The 22,999-nt window shown below is 44.0% G+C and overlaps 1 protein-coding gene across 1 annotated transcript in view; it reads right to left on the bottom strand.

The window, feature by feature from the left end:
• The window catches only part of LOC124143940, a 48,084-nt gene that overhangs the window by 5,547 nt on the left and 19,538 nt on the right, over positions 1 to 22,999 (bottom strand). Inside the window, exons 2-5 of the mRNA XM_046513099.2 lie at positions 5,351 to 6,305; positions 4,509 to 4,585; positions 2,354 to 2,497; positions 1,039 to 1,228 (exon numbers count right to left, since the gene is read on the bottom strand). Of these exons, the coding sequence (XP_046369055.2) occupies positions 1,039 to 1,228; positions 2,354 to 2,497; positions 4,509 to 4,585; positions 5,351 to 6,305 (1,366 nt within the window). The remainder of the gene's footprint in view (positions 1 to 1,038; positions 1,229 to 2,353; positions 2,498 to 4,508; positions 4,586 to 5,350; positions 6,306 to 22,999) is intronic.

The raw sequence follows: 22,999 nt of genomic DNA, 5'->3' as shown, positions 1-22,999 counted from the left end.
TTACTCTTGAACACTGTACAACACTAAAGAAACATTGTTGTAAGTTTGAAATTTCTTAAGCTAGTAGGCGGGGCTTGCTGATCTTGGCATCAGCCAATGGTAATGATCTTTAACAAACCGTGCTCTTACTACCATGATACAGCACGGGTAAGATCAAAGGTACCGCTCGCAATCCATGCTACAACTAATAGAAACGGTCCACAACATAAAAATTGTAGATCTAATTTCTAGTTCTCAAAATCGGCCGTCATGCTCAGCTCCCTTGGTCTAGGCGGAGCTATATCATTTCTCCAGTGTAAAAAAATCGTAATTATATATTAACTTTCTGAAGAAACACATTTTGTTTTTTGCTTTCAAAGTGAAATGCTCATATTGACATACAGAAACTGAGAAAGTCAATTATCTAATGTTGACGTGTAGCTGTAGCGGTCATAAAATTTCGGACGCCTTGTCCACATGACCAAAGGGGTTAACCCCGTCAGCAAGCTGACAAGGTAAGGATGTCAACTGTGGGATGACTCAACGCCCTGCTACATACTCTCCCGTCAACAGAAGGCACGCCCCGGGCCGCATAGTAGGGTACTGAGGCTTAATTTACTCAAATTTAATATGAACGTGCACAGCCCCACGTTGGGCGCCAATGTAGCGGCCCTAAAATTTCCGAGTCCCTTGATGGGATTCGAACCCCGGACCTTCTGACCGAGGTCGGACGCCTTGTCCACATGACCAAGGAGGTTAACCCCGTCAGCAAGCTGACTAGGTAAGGATGTCATCTGTGGGATGATTCAACGCCCTGCTACACAACTCTTCCATAACAATTACACCACCCTTTCAATTGCTTCTCTGCTTTCTTGCTTCACATAATGTCCATGTGATCATCTGGAGAAACCTTTCACCATGTATCAGTGGTATATTAAGTAGTTTTCGAAATTAATTCAATGTCCAAAACGAAGCATGGACGTTCGGGATATAATTATATGAAAAGAAACAAGGGATATTGGATAACATATTTGTCAGGTGTATAAAGCCTGGACGTACCCTGACTTGTTGGAGCTGTAGACAATGGCTTGTTACTGAGAAGGACTACTGAATCAGTTCGTGGACTAGAGGACAGAGGACTTCTCTCGTAAGATCCAGGATCGTATTTCCCCGTGGACCGCCCATCTCGGAATTCTATTGCTTCTGGAGTCCCGTTCTGTGGCTTGGCAGCCTTCTCTGCATCCAGCTTCTGTAAAGATTGGAATGGGTGAGTGAATTGTTCTTAAACGATTCCAGCTCTATTCCAGACACATTACAATGGGGTCTCACAGTATGAGGTTCACATATTGTGTTTACAGGGCACCTCACTGGTCCCTGCATTGGAGTATATGTATTGTGAGTGAGTGAGTTGGGTTTAACGCCCCCTTGAATGTTAATTTTTGTCTGATCACAGAGTGTCAGCTTGGTGTAAGAGGAAAACACGAACTGAAGCATATCTTAGACATTACCCGCGAGCTGACAAATCTAGAAACGTAATCTGTCAAACTAGGATTCCAACCGACAGTGATAGGCTTCTGGCATGTCCACATCTTCCCGAGGCAAGGGAGTTAACTGACTATAAAAGTCCAGTTTCCACAGTCGCCGAACTAAGCTAGAATTATGGAGTATTTTGGCTGTACTAACGAGTCTATGCATAGTCCAATCAAAATGGCGTCACGAAATCGACATCCGGTTCGAAAACTGCCGTGCAGATTTCGGTCGATTGCAGCATTTGCAAAACACGTGTTCCGACAACTTAGCGTCAACAGATAATTTCCAAATCATTTTTTGTTTTCCGTCTAGGTGCTCATGTGATTTGATGCACTTCGCGAAGTAAGACCCATTGTATCACAACATAGATCTTGATCATCGATCAGATTGTCTGCACTGGGCGACGCCATTTTATTTGAAGCAAATGCAAGTGATATGAGAGGTGGAATCTCATTGGTCAATAGGAGGAACATAGAAGGGACATAACTCGTAATAGTTACTGTTGGCGCTACAATCGATTCAACAAATATTCCAGATTTGTTCGGCAATGTATACGAGATGAAATGAATACTCCCGCGGCCGACCATATTGCAATTATCAATTCACTTAAGTACAATATATCCTCATTTCTGAAGACAGGTATTGATTGATGCCTGCTCGCAAATATGGGAACATTGAACACCTCCATAACGTCAATGACTGAGTATATGGAATGTTTTGTGCAAATATATAAATACACAAATTGCAGTCATTATCTAAAATATGGACTCAATATCGTACATTCTCATTGTCGAACCAAAACTGGAAATGCGTTAATTAAGTCATGCAATCTTATCAAACTCACCTTCATGCTCTTGAAGGCGTGGCGTTTCTTGCAGTGCCTGCTGGCAAAGAATCCCAGAGCAAAGAAGATGACTGCCCCAACCGCTACACCGACAATGACTGCCGTTCTCGTCTTTCCATCCATGCTGCCCTGCGCTACACGCTCCTACAAACACAGTGTAAATAATGCAACAGATGGAATTGTACTTACGAGACATAACCAACCAACTGACATATGTTTTGTCACTTATATCCAGGCGGCCTGTAAATAATCAAGGTTTGGCCATGGAATCCTGGGTCGACGGCATGAGCACCGATCCACGCCATTGTACCACGACGTCCTGTAATCGGCAAGTACAGATATAAATTATATATTGTGACCACCTGTTCCTCACCCAAATTAGTTAGACCAAGTGAGTGTGCGTGTGTGAGTGTGTGAGTGTGTGTGTGTGTGTGTGTGTGTGTGTGTGTGTGTGTGTGTGTGTGTGTGTGTGTGTGTGTGTGTGTCTGTGTATGTGAGTGTGTGTGAGTGTGTGTGTGTCTGTCTGTGTAATGTGAGTGTGTGTGTGTGTGTCTGTCTGTGTATGTGAGTGTGTGTGTGTGTGTGTGTGTCTGTGTATGTGAGTGTGTGTGTGTGTGTGTGTGTGTGTCTGTCTGTGTATGTGAGTGTGCGTGTATGTGTGTGTGAGTGTGTGTGTGTGTGTGTGTCTGTCTGTGTATGTGAGTGTGCGTGAGTGAGTGTGTGAGTGTATATATGTGTGTGTTAGTTTGTGTGTGTCTGTGTATGTGAGTGTGTGTGTGTGTGAGTGAACGTTTGCGTGTGTGTGTGTGTGTGAGCGTGTGTGCGTCTGTGTATGTGAGTGTGTGTGTGTGTGCGTGAGTGAGCGTGAGCGTGAGCGTGTGCGCGTGTGTGAGTATGTGTGAATGATTGTGTGTGTGAGTGTGTGTCTGGGCATATGTGTCTGTGCATGTGGGGTGACTGTGGAATGGGTGTGTGTGTGAGTGAGTGTGAGTGTGTGTGTATATGAGTGTGTGTGAGAGAGAGAGAGAGAGAGAGAGACGGAGAAAGAGAGAGAGAGAGACACACACACAGAGTTAGACACACAGAGAGAGAGCCGTAATGGTATGTGGATATGAGCCTCAGTCAGTCAATAGGGTTTGTTGACCTAAACACGTCGCAAAGGAGGGGTTCGAACCTCGTCATTACGCTCTCAGTCAACCATCAGTGGACTGTGAGTGTCAAGTTAAATTTGTCATCTACATCTCTTTTCCTCGTGAATATTGACCGAGTGAACCAAGTCACACAGCTGTCGGCATGGGGCTCCTCTATATATTCATTGAAGAGGATTAACAGCAAACTGTTGTAGTTGCTTGCCTACTTCAGTGCATGTTGTATCGCACATCAGTGATATAAGGCACATACAACGTGCAACTGCTTTACCCGTCTACAACCCGCAATTCGCTCTTTGCCATCGGTGAGTGAGTGGGTCAGTTGTATTTAATGGTTGAACAATATTTCAGTTATATCACGGCGTTTCAGCTTAATAATAAAATATTAATAATAGTCCATTTGTTTGCGCGTTTCCATGCTTGATATCATGCGCAAAGTGCACCATTATTACCGAAGTAAATGCACCAGGATGCACGCTAATTCCATTCTCAGATCCCTGGGGAGTATACATATACAACCCAATCTTATAAGGCGCTAGAAGGTTATTAGTCTACCATCTAATCCTACCGGGTACCCATTCATCGTTGGGTGGACAGAGGCATATTTCGAAAAAACTTAATGTGCCTAAATAGACACCACATGTAACATATGTTTCAGCGTGGGGCAGGACCGAAGCAGTAGAAACTTCCGAAACGGCAAGCTTGCTGAACACGGTTACCCATCCAACAACTCTCCGCCACCAATGCTGCTTTTTTTCCTGGTTGTGGGACACACAAGACCACGCATCACCATGTGGGAGGTAATTCCAACATGACGAGGGGTGTAGGCGTTTACACCCCACGACCAACACTATGGTGCTGACAGACCTGGGAACAGAACCGTTTTGATTATCGGAGACGAACCCACGGCAATCATGGTATGATTATGGAAGCAAACCTACACAATTAAAAACGTCAGCTACAAATGCTACAAGGTTTAAACCCAGTTCTCTCTGTAGGACTCTCACCTCATCCACACTGGCTTCTACTTTATTTTCTTCAGCAGGGTCAGCCTCCTCATTTTCCACTCCAGAGAGAGGATTATCTGAATTTGCAAAAAAAGACACCTCGAAGAATATGTTTCACAGAACAAAATACAGAAAGTACAGAATATACGTATGAAATATTTTCTAGGATGGACCCATCATCCCGAAACGATATTAATAATTGCTAATAATTTCCAGTGATAATCGAGAAATTAAGTTTTAAGTTCGATTTCGTACCAACTCAATGTAATTACATTTGTACATGACTTAGTTTTGTGTTTGTTTGTTGTTTTACGCCGCACTCAGCAATGGTCCAGCTATATGACGGCTGTGTGTAAATAATAGAAAAGGCATGGGTTGCTGAATACCAATTCTAACCCTGATCTGCACAGGCCAAATGACTACGTTTGTGTAGGATGTCTTTTTGCATTAGTAGTGTCGTCGTCTTTACTGCTGTTACAACCTTTATTCAATTACTTCACATAATAAGAGGCTCTATACACGGAAAATGCATTGTAATTACTCGGAAAACAATCATCTATCTGATTGTCCAGTCACCGACTTGTAATGCCCACAAGAGTGTTTACGGGAATCCTGACGTCACAGAGTTTAAGGTGACGTCATATTTTATGCTTGTTGCGTAACATGTGATAATACAATGGTTACATGTTGTTATTTGCTAAAGTCCGTGTACACCATTCCGCTGGTAAAATAACTTTCACCCCGTTACTGACACGTAGATTGTATGGCAATGTTAGAACGATTTACCATCGTAATAACATCGATTTGTTAATTAAGGCCTTGTTGAAATAGTATAATCTTACCTATAGACGCGCTAATGGTAGAAATTTCCTTTGTCAGAATGATGATCTCATGGGTTGGACGCGTGGCGTTGTCCACCACATCTACCTCGTCCCCATCCCCAGAGTAACCAATCTCCACCAGCAGCTTTGACGTGTCCTCCGTCAACTCAGGAACGTCTGTCACAGCAACGTGCTCCGCCAGTGAGACGTTTGTCATATCCTCAACCACCAGACCGCTTCCCTCCTCGTCCACGTCAAGGTCAACCTCATTAGGAGTTGGGGATCCTTTCACCTTTCCCAGGGGGATGAGTTCATCCTCGCGTGCTTCCTTGGGTTCTACAGTAGCTGATTGAGCAAGCAGTTCAGTAATTTCGTCCATGTCTTCTCCTTCCTCTTCCGACAGAACATATCCGCTTCCCTCTGACAGATCCACGTTAGATATGTCATGAATATCCACTTCCTCTGCCTTTGTGTCAATATCTGTCGCCTTCAGGGGCTCGTGTAGAGCTTCTTTAAACTCAATATCACCTTCTTGATGAACCTGACCCGATGAGTCTTCATCATCTATGTCACCTTCGTCATCATTTTCATCTGTTTCCAAACGTTTCTCGCCTTCACCAACGGGCACATGTTCATCCTTATCACCATCCTTTTCAGGTTCATCGCTAAGCATCTCAGCAGCATCTGCGTCAAGTCCCCAGCAAAACATTTTATACTGAGGACTGGCTCTTGCCTCTAATGAGGAACATGACTCACAAAACACATCTGATATTCGCGTGCAGTGCTTTAGCTCGAATAAACCGTGGCCACATTTGGAGCAAGGATAGCAATGATCCAGGACGTTCCATTCAGGAACGAAGTGTCCTTCTGGGCAGCGACGGCATACTGTCTCTTTGGTGTCCGTGCATGACGCATGCGCATAGTACCCAGGCTTGCACCGTCTACAGCCTGACCTTCCGGGGAAACTGTCGACTGTCTGTAACAGAAACAAATCATTTCAAAGGGGACTATGTTCAATGATCTGGCATCCATTTGTGCTCTATGTCTAAAAGTGGACATTATAGACTTCGTGCCAAACTGTGACATTATATCTGTGTATTGGGGGTAGTTATCAAAAAGATTAATACACATAATATGTTTAAAGACAAAGTTAGTTTTGAATGTCTTGAATCAAATTAGCGGGGCCCCCACTCCCTTTATGTACAAAGGCAGAGATAACGGATGGTCGCTTGTGTCTGCTATGAAGTTGTATTGTGTATAGAACTGGGCCTGCGAGATGTTTGTGATGTTCTTTCCAAGCCTTGCTGGCCATAAAATCTTCCCTTGAGATAACAGTCGCTTATCCGGGAAGTTCCGTTTTCTCAAATATTTAAAGGATAAATTTCCGGATAGCTGAAACCTTTGTTAACTGACCAGTGTTACCACAGAGTGATTTGGTTGACTAGGGAGTTTGATCTACCACCCAATCATCATGCTTTTTTTTTAGTTTGGTCCACAGTTGTTCTCTGTGTGTAGAACGGAGCACACATAAACATATGTATATACAATCTATATGATCTCTATATGATTACACTCTATACCCCTACTCCATATATAATGCATTCCATCTAAATAACACCATGACTTATATTAAAATATAAGTGACAAAACCCTTTGCCACAAAGGTCTATATTGTACGTAACCGACCATAGAGAAGGATAGAAAATGCTATTAAATGAAAGCCACAAAACCCTTTCGATAATCATAGGAAAGCTCAACTGTACGATTCAAACTACGTCATCAGCATGTGTTTCTAAATCACTAATAATTAGTGATGACACCAGATGTTTGCTAACAGCTGAACACACTCTGCCCCCCCTCCAAAAAAAAACACACTGAAAGATGCGGTAAAAGTCAAAAGAGGGATTTGCAACAGACATAATCTTGTCACTGATGAGTCATATTTGGACATGTCCTGCACATGTCTACCATAAACTGTTTGAAAACTTTACTCAGACTTTCAACGTTGTAACGCTGATCAACACCGGGGGAACACGTTTGCTATGACGTCGTCAGCTTAATGCAACATCAAGGATCCACGTCGTCCACGCAGGAGTTGCAGTGGGGTGGTGGTGGTGGTCGTCGTCGTATGATTCAGGGTATAAAATGGTAATGGATGGCAGGGTGGAATTATATAGCATGTTTATACACAATTGTGCAAACAGATAGACAATTACGCCATGATGTAGCGGGAATATTGCACAGCGCGGCGTTTGTCACAACAAACAGACAAAAAAGACAATTCTATGACAAGTCACATAATTGTCAATCTTTGTTTCTCAACCCATGAACTGTCCGAGCTGTTAATTTGGCAAGTTGGTATCGATTTCGTAGAGGTAACAGACGATTACGGTTGTCTTGTTGACGTGACGTTACACCAGGACCTTTGTCCTTCTCAAGTCATAAGGGTTGCCATGTTGTGGATAACCTCTTCAAAGAGATGATATCGTATATCGATGAACTTTAAAATGTCTGTTAATCTTATTTTGCGCCCAGACATGTTCTGTTGGGGAGAGATCTGGAGAAACGACCGACCATGGCAGTGCAGCATTGTTACATGGACAAAGTGGAGACGGGCATTGTCCTGCTGCAACGTGACGTTACGTTCCTGGAGTTGTAACGCCACCCCATACCATTTCAATTCCATCACTAGACTGACGACTTTTGGTAACCAAAGCGTCGCTAAATGATTCTCAAGTACGCCCATTGAGCCTTGCACGACCATCAAAGCTGTCCAGATGAAACCTGGATTCGTCGGTGAACAGTATGCAATCCAAGTCTTGTCTTCTGAACCTCAGATGCTGTCTACATCATGCTAGGCTTCCCTAATGGTAACGAAGAAGCAAAAGTAGACCCATCGCTGAACGTCGGGGCCGGACGTTGTGTTTGCTCAATTGGTTGCCTAGGGTTCGGCCAGTACTAGGTCTCAACAAATTGTCCAAGTCGTTAATGTGGCGATTCCGTAGGAGCCCTAACCGAATATGGTTGTTTCGTTGACGTGACGTCACACGTGCATGACCGGCCCATGGCAAGTCATGCGTGTTGTCCTGTTGTTGATAACGTCTCAAAGAGGTGTTTCGATGAACTTCAAAATGTCGGCGCCATTCCTGTTTGCAACGTACCCACGGCGCGTAGACGTTAATTTTCAGCAAGCTGTGACGTTGCGTAAGCGTTATTAAGGTTAAACAAATGTGTTATAATGAGCACCTGGTAGCTAAACAAACGTTGTGTGCTGTTCACATTAAAAAACTATGGGGGTCTGTTTTCCCTTGACAACTGAACGGGGTCATGTTAACTGCATTATCAGTGTTGAAATAAACTGCTTGCTATTCAACCCTTACACTTCAAATCCACCGACAGTTAAATACATTTTACATGAAGACTTTCATACACACAAATGTAGGCCTGTATCAACACGAAAGCGCATTTTTATCGCTTTATATCGTGAATTGACCCTTGGCGTTTTAGCTGATACTGAGTCATTCAAGATAGCGGACAGGGTGAACGGAACATAGACAGCCCATTGAAGGTCACAGCCGATACTAGACTAGCAACGTCAACACGACATCTCTACTAGCCGGAGGATACACATGAACCAGACAAGCAACTTTATCTAGCCTGGATTAACAGTCGCGAGGTCACTAGTCCACCTCCGAGTTCCCTAAAGGATGTCGCTAGTATGGGACAAGCGATGTCACAGTGCCATCAACAAGCATAAACACAGTGATCTCCTGAGTAAGTGAGGGAATGTTGTTTTATGCCGCAATAATCTGCTATATGACGGCGGCTTGTAAATAATCGTGTCCAATGATTGATAATATGAACAACGATACAGGCTGTACGTTGACACGTTATCAACAAAGTCAACGAACCTGGCCACACGATCCATTAATTGAGTTGCATCTTACCACGAGCATAGGTAGACCCGTGAAGATCCGGGTAGAATAGCTCTTCAGCAACCCATGCTTGCCCTGAAAAGCGACTATGCTTGTCGTAAAAGGCGACTAACGGGATCGGATGGTCAGGCTCGCTGACTTGGTTGATGCATGTCATCGTATCCCAATTTCGTGAACGATGCTCATGGTGTCAGTCACTGGATTGTCTGGTCCAGACTCGATTATTTACAGACCGCCGTCATATAGCTGGAATATTGCGGAGTGCGGAGTTTAAAAACAAACAACAACAGCCAGCATAGATAACTGGGGACCAGTCTCACCCGGAATCACCACGCGGATATGTATCCGTATGAGTGAGTGAGTTGGGTTTAACGCCGCTTTAAATAGTATTACAGTTATATCGCGGCGTGTCAGCTTAATGTGATGCAGCCCGAAGTGATGCAGGTCTCTTTACCACTTCAGTGAAACCAACGTGCACGGGTATGGTGCTGACAAACCTAGAAACATAATCGGGGCAAACCGGGATTCGAACCCACAATCATAGGTTTGTGGCGTGCCTAAGGGCCGCAACTCTGCACAGCGGATTGCGGTACCTTAGACAACTTTGCCACCCGTGCCCCCAACATATCACGAATACCATACTGCCTGGCTATCGCCTTCAAAATGCTCTTGTATGTAAATGAACACATTTTTAAATGTATATTCCAATTTTGAGGTTTCTGGCGTGCCTAAGGGGCGCAACTCTGCACAGCGAATCGCGGCGTCTTAGGCGACTGGGCCATCCGTGCCCCCGTATCCTTAAGAACAAGATCGTGTGTACTGTTAGCCACATTGAACAATACTCCAGTTCTATCACGGCGTGTCAGCTCAATGTGGGAGGAAAACCCGAAGTGATACTGGTGGTTTTCCCACTTTGGCGAATGTCCCCAATCTGGAAAGCCAAACCACTAGTCTTCTTGATATTGTGTGCATCGTCCCACGCTGTGTGTTACCATGACAACTCATAGCCTGCCCACAACCTCCTATTGCATCGCCCATTATCACAAAGTAAACACAAATGATTTGACATCGTGTTTTTAATTAACGAACAGGCCGACGTCAGATAATTCTAATTATTTCCTTTCTAAGATTAAATTTGAAATAGCGTTCTCTCACGATCATGTAAAAACCTTTTCGTTTTTCATTATAAATTTTCTTGGTTAAAAAATAGTATAATATTTACGTTTACATGATTTCGACAGGGGGATATTCTGGGTGTTTTCGACCAAACCTTAGACTAACATCTAGTCTCTGAAATGAACATCGTACAGAAAAAAATAATTGTTCAGTTATCTTGATAAAAATATAATAAAAGGGAGCCCAGTTACTTGCCAAACATTATAGACTTGCATGGGCTGTATTTGATAAATATTTGTATCAGGGTCTGTAAGACAGACTTACCAAACCTGTCTATATGCAGATGTAGGCCCTATGATTTCAACTCCGAACTCTGCTTCGCTTCGCCTGAGGGCGGCTCGTTTCCTGTATATTGTTTAACACTGCACGGAGTTACGGCCCTGTGTGAAGTTTGACAGAGAACAGTCAAGTGCACAAGAAACGTTTCTAATTGCCCATGACGACTGCGAGTGTTTAACTAGCCCTGTGTCAAAAGTCACATACAGACTCCGCAGCACGGCTAACACAGCTCGGGATGCTAAACAGAACACTTCTTGTATTCCGACGATGTAACATTGGCCACGTGATGCGCATGTTCGGTCACAGAGCACTGAGTGAGTAGGAATTTACCCCGCTTTTATACTATTCCAGCAATATCGCTGTAGAATGCGTTTCATTCTAACTACCTACTACTGTTACCTGTTGACAGTGAGTGAGAGTGGATTCACGTTTACCACTAGGGAATGAATTTCACACATTATAATCATTTTGGAAATAGAACTCGATAATTCGACGCGATCTGAACCATGCGGTCTGTGTATGATCGAGTCTGGATCCGGGAGACCAATCTATGGTGTTTGCTGATATGGTGACTCCGATCAAGTGGGGGCACGGGTGGCCAAGTCGTCTAAGGCGCCGCGATTCGCTGTGCAGAGTTGCGTCCCTTGGGCACGCCAGAAACCTATGATTGTGGGTTCGAATCCCGGTTCGCCCCGATTATGTTTCTAGGTTTGTCAGCACCATACCCGTGCTCGTGGGTTTCACCGAAGTGGTCTGAGACCTTCATCACTTCGGGCTTTCCTCCCCCATTAAGCTGACACGCCTCGATATAACTGGAATACTGTTTGAAGCGGCGTTAAACCCAACTAACTCACTCACTCCAATCAAGTCAACCAGTCTGACAGACCGGCTCCAATCGGCCATGCAAGAACATTGTGAATATCCAATCCCCATTGTCTACGACAGTCATGGCGCTGGGTCATGAATATTACAATTATTCATTGAATGGGTCCTGATTACAAGATAGAGTTCAGGACATTCACCCTGTGCACTCAAAAGAACCCACGCATCCGCTGGTAGATGACCAGATGGTGAAAACACGAATGCGTACACTCGAAACACAAGTGTCAAAACGTGTGTTGTCACCCTGGGCAAGTGACTTCGTTCAAATGTGCCTCTGTTCATCCAGCAGGGAATTGTGATCCGATATGTGTCACGGATCTAAACACCTTCTGGCGCCTGGAGGCAGCATGGGTTGTATACTCCCCAGGGAGTTGAGAATGATGACTGGAATGCATACAGATCGGGGACAAATATAAACCGCATTTGAGCAGAGATTCCTGGATACATGTGGCATATAATTGTGTAACATTAATAACATTGGATGGGGATAAACCATAAAACAAAGAGGAGGGGCCCTATTGACTTAAGCTATTATACAATATGAGTTAGGTGGCTAAGGGCTGATTAACAAGGAGGCACAGGCATTAACAGAGTATAGACACGAACCTAAATTATGGAATAAAAGAGATAGAAATAAAAAAAGAGGGAAATCTTTAAGAAAAAGATGTGACACCAGTATACATGCGTTCATTTACGCATTTTACACAGAATGCTCTCTCTTTTTCGCGGGGGCACGGGTGGCCCAGTCGTCTAAGGCGCCGCCATCGCTGTGCAGAGTTGCGTCCCTTGGGCACGCCAGAAACCTATGATTGTGGGTTCGAATTCCGGTTCGCTCCGATTATGTTTCTAGGTTTGTCAGCACCATACCCGTGCTCGTGGGTTTCACCGAAGTGGTAAACGTCTGAGACCTGCATCACTTCGGGCTTTCCTCCCACATTAAGCTGACACGCCGCGATTAAACCCAACTCACTCACTCACTCACTCTCTTTTTCGCGAACACATTGTGTGATCACTATTTGATAGTGTTTCTAACACATGCTTGTGATAGAGTCGGAATCGTACAATGGAGATTTCTTATGGTGTCGGTCGCTTTTATTTACACAGATACAACTTTTAAAAAGCTATTATTTGAACGTGGCTATAATGAGGTATAAACATAGAGGAATATGCATGATTGATATAACTATGGCCATATACTTTTCCACGTTCAGCTATATGTCTTTGAAAAATTATCAAATAATCGACATAATGAGACACTAACCGAAATAAACCATGATATGGCAATCAAATGATTGTATACGTGTAGAACTCACGACGTCACATGATACGATATTTTCTTGTTTTGGTATTTGTATTTGTTCAGGGGTCGAGGGAAAACTCAAAAAAGTGTAAATATTGTCATTATAAACAAAATGATACACGCGAAAATAACCCCGGAGTATGCAATCCGTTACCGGCATGGCGTAAGTTTACAACGACGAAGCACCAGCGCATTCCAGCACCACGCTGTTTGGCTGGGCGGTACTACCTTGTTTCCTTGCACAACGTTTACACAGCAAATACCGGGCAGGTAAATCTTGTGCAAAGAAGCAGCACATTTCATGTAAATAGCGAATAGCTGCTTCTCTGCCTCAAGTGTAACCGACGCAAGACTCAGAGTGGAAGGGAAGTTAACTTTGTGCAGGACAATCGAGTAGACAGCTGCGGAATGTGCTAGTGTCTCTCTTACAGACACAAAGCGTATATTAAACATAAAAACCACTACTTCCTCAGCGCTAGCAGTCTATATTCATCTTATTCACAGTTCGAGCAGCCCATACCCATCCCCTTCTAAGCTCAGTCAGTCTATATTCATCCTCTTTTCAGTTCTAGAAGCCTATACTCACCCCTTTCTGAGCTCCAGCTGCTTATACTTATCCCCTTCCCAGCTCTAGCGGCATATACTTATCCCCTTCTTATCTCTAGCAGCCTATGTAGAATAATTCTTCAGCAACCCATGCTTGTCGTAGGAGGCGACTAATGGGATCGGGTGGTCAGGCTCGCTGACTTGGTTGATGCATGTAATCGTATCCCAATTTCGTGGGTCGATGCTCATGACGTCAATTACTGGGTTGTCTGGTCCAGACTCGATTATTTACAGACCGCCGTTATATAGCTAGAATATTGCTGAGTGCGGCGTTAAACAATAAACAAACAAACAATCTAGCAGCCTGTACTCATTCTCGTTTCAGCTCTAGCAACCTATACTGATCCCCTTCACAGCTCTAGCAGCCCATGGGGAGGTGGGGCAGCCCAGTAGGTAAAGCGTTGGCTCCTCACGCCGAAGACCCGGGTTCGATAACCCAGATGGGTACAATGTCACTGTGAAGCCCATTTTCCGGTATCCCTCGCCGTGATATTGCTGCGATATTGCTAAAAGCGGAGTACAGCCATCCTCACTCACTCTAGCAGCCTATACCCATCCCCTTCTGAACTCAGTCTGCCTATACTCTTCCCCTTTTCAGCTCCAGCAGCCTATACTCATCCCCTTTTCATCTCTAACAGCCTATACTCATCCCCATTTCAGCTCCAGCAGCCTATACTCATCCCCTTTTCAGCTCTAACAGCCTATACACATCCCCGTTTCAGCTCTAGCAGCCTATACTCATCCTCTTTTCATCTCTAACAGCCTATACTCATCCCCTTTTCATCTCTAACAGCCTATACACATCCCCGTTTCAGCTCTAGCAGCCTATACTCATCCCCTTTTTAGCTCTAACAGCCTATACTCATCCCCGTTTCAGCTCCAGCAGCCTATACTCATCCCCTTTTTAGCTCTAACAGCCTATACTCATCCCCTTTTCATCTCTAACAGCCTATACACATCCCCGTTTCAGCTCCAGCAGCCTATACTCATCCCCTTTTTAGCTCTAACAGCCTATACACATCCCCGTTTCAGCTCTAGCAGCCTATACTCATCCTCTTTTCATCTCTAACAGCCTATACTCATCCCCTTTTCATCTCTAGCAGCCTATACACATCCCCGTTTCAGCTCCAGCAGCCTATACTTATCCCCTATTCATCTCTAACAGCCTATACTCATCCCCTTTTCAGCTCTAGCAGCCTATACTCATCCCCATTTCAGCTCTCGCAGCCTATACTCATCCCCTTTTCAGTTGTAGCAGCCTATACTCATCCCCTTTTTAGCCTTAACAGCCTATACTCATCCCCTTTTTAGCTCTAACAGCCTATACTCATCCCCATTTCAGCTCCAGCAGCCTATACTCATCCTCTTTTCATCTCTAACAGCCTATACACATCCCCGTTTCAGCTCCAGCAGCCTATACTCATCCCCTTTTCAGCTCTAGCAGCCTATACTCATCCCCATTTCAGTTGTAGCAGCCTATACTCATCCCCATTTCAGCTCTCGCAGCCTATACTCATCCCCTTTTCAGTTGTAGCAGCCTATACTGATCCCTTTTCAGCTCTAGCAGCCTATACTCATACCCGTCTAAGCTCCAGCAGCCTATACTCATCCCCTTTTCAGCTCTCGCAGCCTATACTCATACCTGTCTAAGCTCTATTAGCCTATGCTCACCCCCTTTTTTAGGGAAGTATTAACTGTTGAAGACTGTAGATAGTATAGAAGTATAAACGTCCTGCATCACTTCGGGGCTTTCCTCCAACATTAAGCTGACACGCAGTGAAATACTGTTCAAAGAGGAATTAAATCCAACTCACTCACTCACTTCACTAGAACGATGGTATATATTCCACATCTCTACAATATAAACCAACAAGGGCAATGACCGATTAGTGAGGAAGACTCAAGTAATACTACCCTCAGCAATCAGCCGTGGGTAGCGGCGTCGTGATCACGGGGGGATGGGGAGGGGGGAGGGGGGAGTGTTGGGGTTCTATGATCTGTCCATGCATCATATAGATGAAGTTCTATTATCAGAACAAGTAAACATACAGGCTTCGCAACAGTGACGAGCTGTTTCTTGAGATATCGATATCAACACCATCGGCAGCAATTCAGATGTCAAAGACCCTCTTGTAATTGATGACGCGATCTAGTTATAAGAGCTGCATGTCACGGTTTCAGATTTAGCTTCGACAATTTTACAATAGGGCTGTGTGAGTTTCAGCTCGCAATACGTAATGGGACGCCGTCATTGTAAAGACGGGTGTTCTGTTAAGGTTGTTTAGTCTATCTGTCAGGGACATTTCTATATATTTTACACGCCAGAAACGACTATGATCGTGGGTTCGAATCCCGGTTCGTCCCGATTATGTTTCTAGGTCTGTCAACGCCATTCCCGTGTTCCTGGCTTTCATCAAAGTGGAATTGTCTGAGACCTGCATCACTTGAGGTTTTCCTCCCACCTTAAGCTAACACGCCGAGAGTGAGTATGGTTTTACGCCGCAATATTCAATAGTCCAGCAATATTACGGCGGGGGACATCAGAAATGGGCTTCACACATTGTACCCATGTCGGGAATCGCACCCGGGTCTTCGGGGTGACGAGCGAACGCTTTAACCACTAGGCTACCCGACACGCCGTGATATAACTGGAATATTTTTCAAAGCGGCGTTCCACCCAACTCACTCGCTCACATTTTAACAAGACATTAAAGATGAAACAATAAAATCGATTATGAAAATATCAACGCTTCTCTAAACTCTCATTAGTTCTACTGTAGGCTGAAAATGGACCTCACGGGTATCTAAACATACTTTATAACGGTAAAGTTCAAACGAATTAAAATTATAAAATTCACATTCTGTCAAGCAATTGTGATTTGGTGATATACGGTCGGCATTATTCATTCCAGTTGAAGTGAGTGAGTGAGTTTGGTTTTACGCCGCTTTTAACAATATTCCAGCAATATCACGGCGGGGGACACCAGAAATGGGCTTCACACATTGTACCCATGTCGAGAATCGAACCTGGGTCTTCGGCGTGACGAACGAACGCTTTAACCACTAGGCTTCCCGACCGCCCCTATTCCAGTTGAAGGATACAGCAGTATGAAAGCGAAAGAAAATTTGACGTGTGACTGTTTTTTTAACCCAAGAAGGCTTCCAAACGCCATTAAACTACAGTGTAAGGACGTCTCTGTTCTACTAAATGTACAGGGCGGTGGGTGGCCTTGTGGTTAAGGTATTCGCTCATCACGCCAAAGGCCCGGGTTCGATTCCCCACATGGATACAACGCTTGAAACCCATCTCATCTGTCCCTCGCCAAATTGCAAGAATTTTTAAACGCGGCGTAAAACCATACTCACTCAATTCCTAAAACGACATTAACCTACTCAAGGTTTACCCCATAGTTCTTAGAAGGCTGATCAAACTGTAAAGTCATATTGTTAAATTTGTATTTCAGGTATTAATAAGTTTATATAATTTCAGTAACTTTAGGGGGACCATATAATGATACGGAGGATAACCGGGTGAGTTATGAGATAACATGGTGTGACCCGACTGAGCACACATATTGTTTGAGCACATCTATTGCTCCACCGCTGGGGGTCCTGCTCTGGTTGCCCGGGTGATTTAAGAGGTAATCAAGCGGGTGAAATGATTAATCCTTGACATGTTTAGTGGAGCCCCACATTATTCAAGTTAACCCCAATAAACGCCGGTGTCTGACAGGCGGAAACATGTCGGGGCCATGTCAGTCAGGGGATGGATGCGTGAGTTTCACATTACCACTGCACAGTCACATGTGACAACGTTCTATACACGTGAGTGAGTGAGTGAGTGAGTGAGGACGAAGGGTTTACGTTGTAAGTTCACATGTGGCGAAGCAAAATGTCACTCCGACTGGGTGGGTGAGTGAGCGATCAAGTTAGATAACAGTTCGAATGTGTGAGTGACTGAACAATTGAGAGTAAAGTCGAATAAAATATCAATCTGGCTTGGTGAGTAAGTGAGTGAGTGATAAAGTCAGTGACAATTGGAATGTGTGAGTGAGTGAACGATTGAGTGTAAAGTCGAATAAAAGTCAGAAAGTGTGAGTGAATTAGCGATAAAGTCAGACAACAGTCAGAGTGAGTGAGTGAGTGAGTGATAAACTTCATACCGCACTCACACTGGGTTGGAGATTTGATCAGTTTAAGAACGTTACAATAAGATCACTCAAGACCGTCTTTGGGATTCACCAATGTGTGCAACCAAACGCTGTCTTCTGAGGGATGAAAACGATATTTTGTCTTTAAAAGAAGGCGACCCGTGAAGATCCGGGTAGAATAGGTCTTCAGCAACCCATGCTTGCCGTAGAAGGCGTATATGCTTGTCGTAAGAGGCGACTAACGGAATCGGGTGGTCAGGCTGGCTGAATTGGTTGAAGCATGTCATCGATCCCAATTGCTTGGATCGCTGCTCATGATATCAATCACTGGATTGTCTGGTCAAGAATCGATTATTTACAGACCGCCGTCATATAGCTGGAATATTGGCATTTCCCCAACATGGCAATACTTGTCATGACATGTCATTCTAAGACAATGTCCTCATAAATGGAGCTGCGTAAATGTGTTTGTGTGTGTGTATGTGTGTGTAAGCGTCTGGGTGTGTGTGAGTGTGTAAATGTATGTATGTGTGTGTGTGCGTTTGTGTGAGTGTTTATGAGGGGGGAGAAAATTAGATAACTTTCATATTCTGTGTATTGTCATATTATCGAGCTGGTGAGATATTACGAAACTGAATTAATAATATTTTTTGATTACCCATCTTCAGTATCATATCTTAATGCTAGGAAATATAAACAGTGATCAGTGCCAGACAATGTTGGGTAAGGGTGATGCACCAAGCTTGACGGGGACGCCTTCCGTTCACGTAATTCCTGATCTAACCCGGATGTAAATTAACTGATGCGGAAGTTCATGCACTGAACTAGAAAACCGATATGCATTTGGAGCTTCAAGCTTTGATGTCCAGGCTGGGGGTCTAGTCACGTGACTGACACGTGTTCCGATCCTTACCCACGTGGTGCTGTCAAGGGGTGTCTCAGAAGCAGTGACGTGATATCATGTGAATACTACTCAGCAGGACATGTTAACAAGCGCGTCAGGGATCATAAATCGGAATGTGATAACGTTCAAGATTTTTACGAGCTTCGCGGAATTACGGAATATTTGTTCCGTGTGAATTAAGTTTGCAAGTTACAAACCTTGGTGACGAACTTTCAACATTAAGCCACGAGGGACAGATAATCGCAAATAGTCGGAACTTACAAAATAATTCACTCGGGACAGATAGTCCGTTATTCCTCGTAACCCGTAGTTTGTGTTGCAGTTTTCTGTCATGCATTGGTCAGAAGTTGACTGGAATTTGGACACAGAGACCAAATACATTAAGAACATTCAAAAGTTGAAGTAACGTTTAGGACAATAGTTCAGTATAATTAAAAAGTGGCAATAAACCCAAGGTACTCACTCTCCTAAATAACTGTGAAAATATTTTTTTTTCCATTGGCGATTAATTTCAACAAAATTCGCACTAATGATCCTATGCTCATCTAAGGGACACAACTCTACACAACAGAGGCGCCTCGTACTCAATCACCAATGCCCTCAAATAAAAATGAGCGAATGAGTGAGTGAGTTGGGTTTGACGCTATTTTGAACAGTTCAAAAAAGTTAGGAACATAAGCGTACTTGTATATAGAGCTGCGACCAAAATCGCCACGTGTTGTTTCATGTTTCAAATAAGCTTGTGATGAGAAAAAAATGGTTTTATAATCCATAAACCAATTAACGTATTTCACGTGTTACCAAGGCTTAAAATGAATGAAACAAATATTGAATCGTTTTCTCCGAACACAATGACAGTTATTCGTGTGAAATATGAATGCATCAACCACTTACATATGACGTTAGCAGACACCCTAAAAGGTCAGAAATCCCCACTAATAAGTATCTTTAAGGACAACGCTTAACCTCTGGGCGCTGATATAGGATCACGAGTGGTTCTCAGCTGGGATGCATTGTTGCCTGGCAACGGACGCCGGCGGAAGAGTGACCATGAACTAAGCAAACAACCCGAGAACAGCGTCGTTTACGACAACAGACTTGCAATTGCGAAATGGCATTTTGTGAGATCTGCATGTAAATAGCAATTGCCCTGAAGTGGTGTGTTTGGATAGAAAGGTCACTTTGATCTGAACCAGTTACAACATGTTCTTATTGGGAACAGTATAGATACGTTTCAGACAGAGTTGAATCCTGTTATCTCGAAATGAAGAGACCTTCGAGACATTTGGTTTAAGGTTCTAATTGATTAAAAAACGAAGAGATACGCTTTACTAAGAGTTAAATCCCGATATCTCGAAATGATGGTCAGGTGAGGTGAAATGGGGTTTAACGTCGCGTCCAAGATTATTACACTTATATAGCGACGTGTCGAAATGATGGGACCTTCGAGATATCTGGTCTAAGGTTTGTTATAAGATGTTTTTATTCATTTAAAAAACGAAGAGAAACGCTTTAATTCATGTTGAGTCAAGTTATGTCGGAGTAGGAATCTTCGAGATACCAGATCTGACGCCTGTTCCAAGATGTTCTTATTGACAACGTATAGATACGTTTCACCAAGACAAATCAGCTTATTTCGCAATAGAAGGCACGAGACTGAATTGTCTATGAATCCAGTCTGATGAGGCTGATTACAAGACATTGTTAACCTGAAGATCCGAGTTAGAATTGGTCTTCAGCAACCAATGCTTGTCATAAGAGGCGACTAACGGGATCGGTTGGTCAGACTCGCTGACTTGCTTGCATGTCATCGTAGATTGATGCTCATGGTGTCAGTCACTGGATTGTCTGGTCCAGACTATTTACAGACCGCCGTCGTATAGCTGAGATATTGCTGAGTGCAACAACAAAGAAACAAAAAAGAACAAAAAAACCAAACCAAACAAGAGAATTACTTTTCAAAAAATGAATAGATACGTAGAGACGAATCCTATGATATCGAAATTGTATGCACGAGACGGATACTTCGAGATATCCGGTTGGGGCTGGTTACGGGATGTCCTCACTGACATAGAACCTAGAGTTTCACATTCTCGGGTTCTCGAAATGGTAGGGGTTTACTTACGTCCGCTTCTTCGGGTAAGGATAATGGATCGTATTGTTGGTGCGGTGGAGGTGAGGTGAGGTGAAATGGGGTTTAACATCGCGTCCAAGATTATTGCACTTATATATCGACGTGCATGTACGTGTGTGTGTTTGAGTGGCTGCTTGTACTAGTCCGGACTGATGCCGATTTATAGTGCTAGCTCACTGAGATACCATGCAGCAGTTTAACATGAATACCCCACTCAGACACAGTATACTGACTCCGAGCCGACCAGTCCTTGTTTTAGCCCCTTAGTGCCGAGCGCCAGACAGGGTAACAACAAGTACCATCTTTAAACGTCTTTTGGTATGACGCGGTCGGGGATCGAACCCCGGACCTTCAGCTCTCCGGGCGGACGCTTTGCCACTAGACCACGGAGGCGGTCGTTGGTGCGGTGGAAAACATTGATTATTTTTTATATGTTCATATACATGTACCGGGTGCCCTTGTACAAAGCGATCTTCGCGCTAAGATGATCGTAACTCACATACCTTTACATAAACGTACGACAGTCGTAGGGCTAGTCTGTTTTGTACAAACAGCACCCTGGTCTTTGATAACTTTAAAAAGGTGTTTAACATTAGATGTAGGTGTTTTTCTTGTATATGTCTACTCGACATTTAAATTTAGTTTCATTTCGCACTATACAAATACAGTTCGATATTGTGACAACAATTTATAAAAACAAAAAATATCTATACAGGCAGAATATATCATTTCTTGTTTTACATAGTTTATATCAACACCAATTTTAATGTCTATAACATATGTACACAAACTGACAAAATTCATTCAAACAACGGACGTCCGGTTTAAAGGCAAAGACTCTGTGTATCGCTTCACAGCCGAAGAAGCGGTCCTTCCCGTAATGCTTCACACAACATGGCGGGACACAAACCAGCTGCCATCTAATAAAAGAATAATTTACAAATAATCCCGCCAGAGCTCCACCCCGCGCGCACAGAAGATAGGTGGACAGTATATACGAAATAGTTGTTGCTGAAGCCGCACGATAGCCCGAAACTTGCCAACCGCCATCCATCATGTACCAAACAGGCGTCCTTATAATCTGTATGGAGGTATGATTATTCATGCTAGTCAACAGCTTGAAGGCTGCACGGGTGTTGATAGCTCCATACACCTCTATAGGGGCAAAGCCATATGTGTGAGTTCACATCGTCGGTTAATTTCAAAGCCTCTGGTTTGGACCCACCTATAAACACATATATCTCGCTCTTATCAGATTCTTAGTATACTGTAATCACGTCCGACCAGGTTTGTTAAACGTGTTTCGTTTGATTAAGCTGATGTTGAAATGACGAAACACAAATGTCGAACAAGGTCATCTATTTGTGATAGCCGGGTACAATCTTACAGGCATACGCCATCAGGTTTAATGTGAAAGTTTTTTCTGTGTATTGTGTAAACAACATAAATCTTGATTTAAAAAAATCATAAAAAGCTTTATTTCGCCCAAAATATAATCAAAACAGGGCCGAGTCCTAAATATGTCACACTTAAAGTCTTTGAAGAATAATAGAGGTATTGGCCTTGTTACTGTATTCATGTAGCGTGCCTTACCGTGATTCACATGGGATGAGGGTGTGTGTTGGGGGAGCCGCATGGACAGAATACTCCCACCCCCCCCCCCCCCCCCCCCCCCCCCCCCCCTCACACACACACACACACAGGATGCACAGGATTATCAAAGGAACTCAATGAAACGGCCTGACAGGACGCTCTCTCACTCAGGACGCTCTCTCACCCAGGACATTTTCTCACCCAGGACGCTCTCTCACTCAGGACGTTCACTCACCCACGACGCTCTCTCACCCAGGACGTTCACTCATCCACGACGCTCTCTCACCCAGGATGCTCTCTCACTCAAGACGTTCACTCACCCACGACGCTCTCTCACCCAGGACGCTCTCTCACTCAGGACGTTCACTCACCCACGACGCTCTCTCACCCAGGATGCTCTCTCACTCAGGACGTTCACTCACCCACGACGCTCTCTCACCCAGGATGCTCTCTCACTCAGGACGTTCACTCACCCACAACGCTCTCTCTCACCCAGGACGCTCTCTCACTCAGGACGTTCACTCACCCACGACGCTCTCTCTCACCCAGGACGCTCTCTCACCCAGGACGCTCTCTCACTCTCTCACATGACCACAAAGGCCACTTCGCTGTGCGTGTCTCCCATATAAATAACATTGGGATAAACAAATGTTGGGATTGAACCCATGTCAATAAACACCTACATGAATAATACGACGTCTTATGATGTA

Source organism: Haliotis rufescens, unplaced genomic scaffold (assembly GCF_023055435.1).
Source record: "Haliotis rufescens isolate VD_foot unplaced genomic scaffold, xgHalRufe1.0.p SCAF_6, whole genome shotgun sequence".
Classification (NCBI taxonomy): Eukaryota; Metazoa; Mollusca; class Gastropoda; order Lepetellida; family Haliotidae; genus Haliotis; species Haliotis rufescens.
Note: the sequence above shows the minus strand (reverse complement) of the source record. Positions and strands in the feature narration are given on the sequence as shown.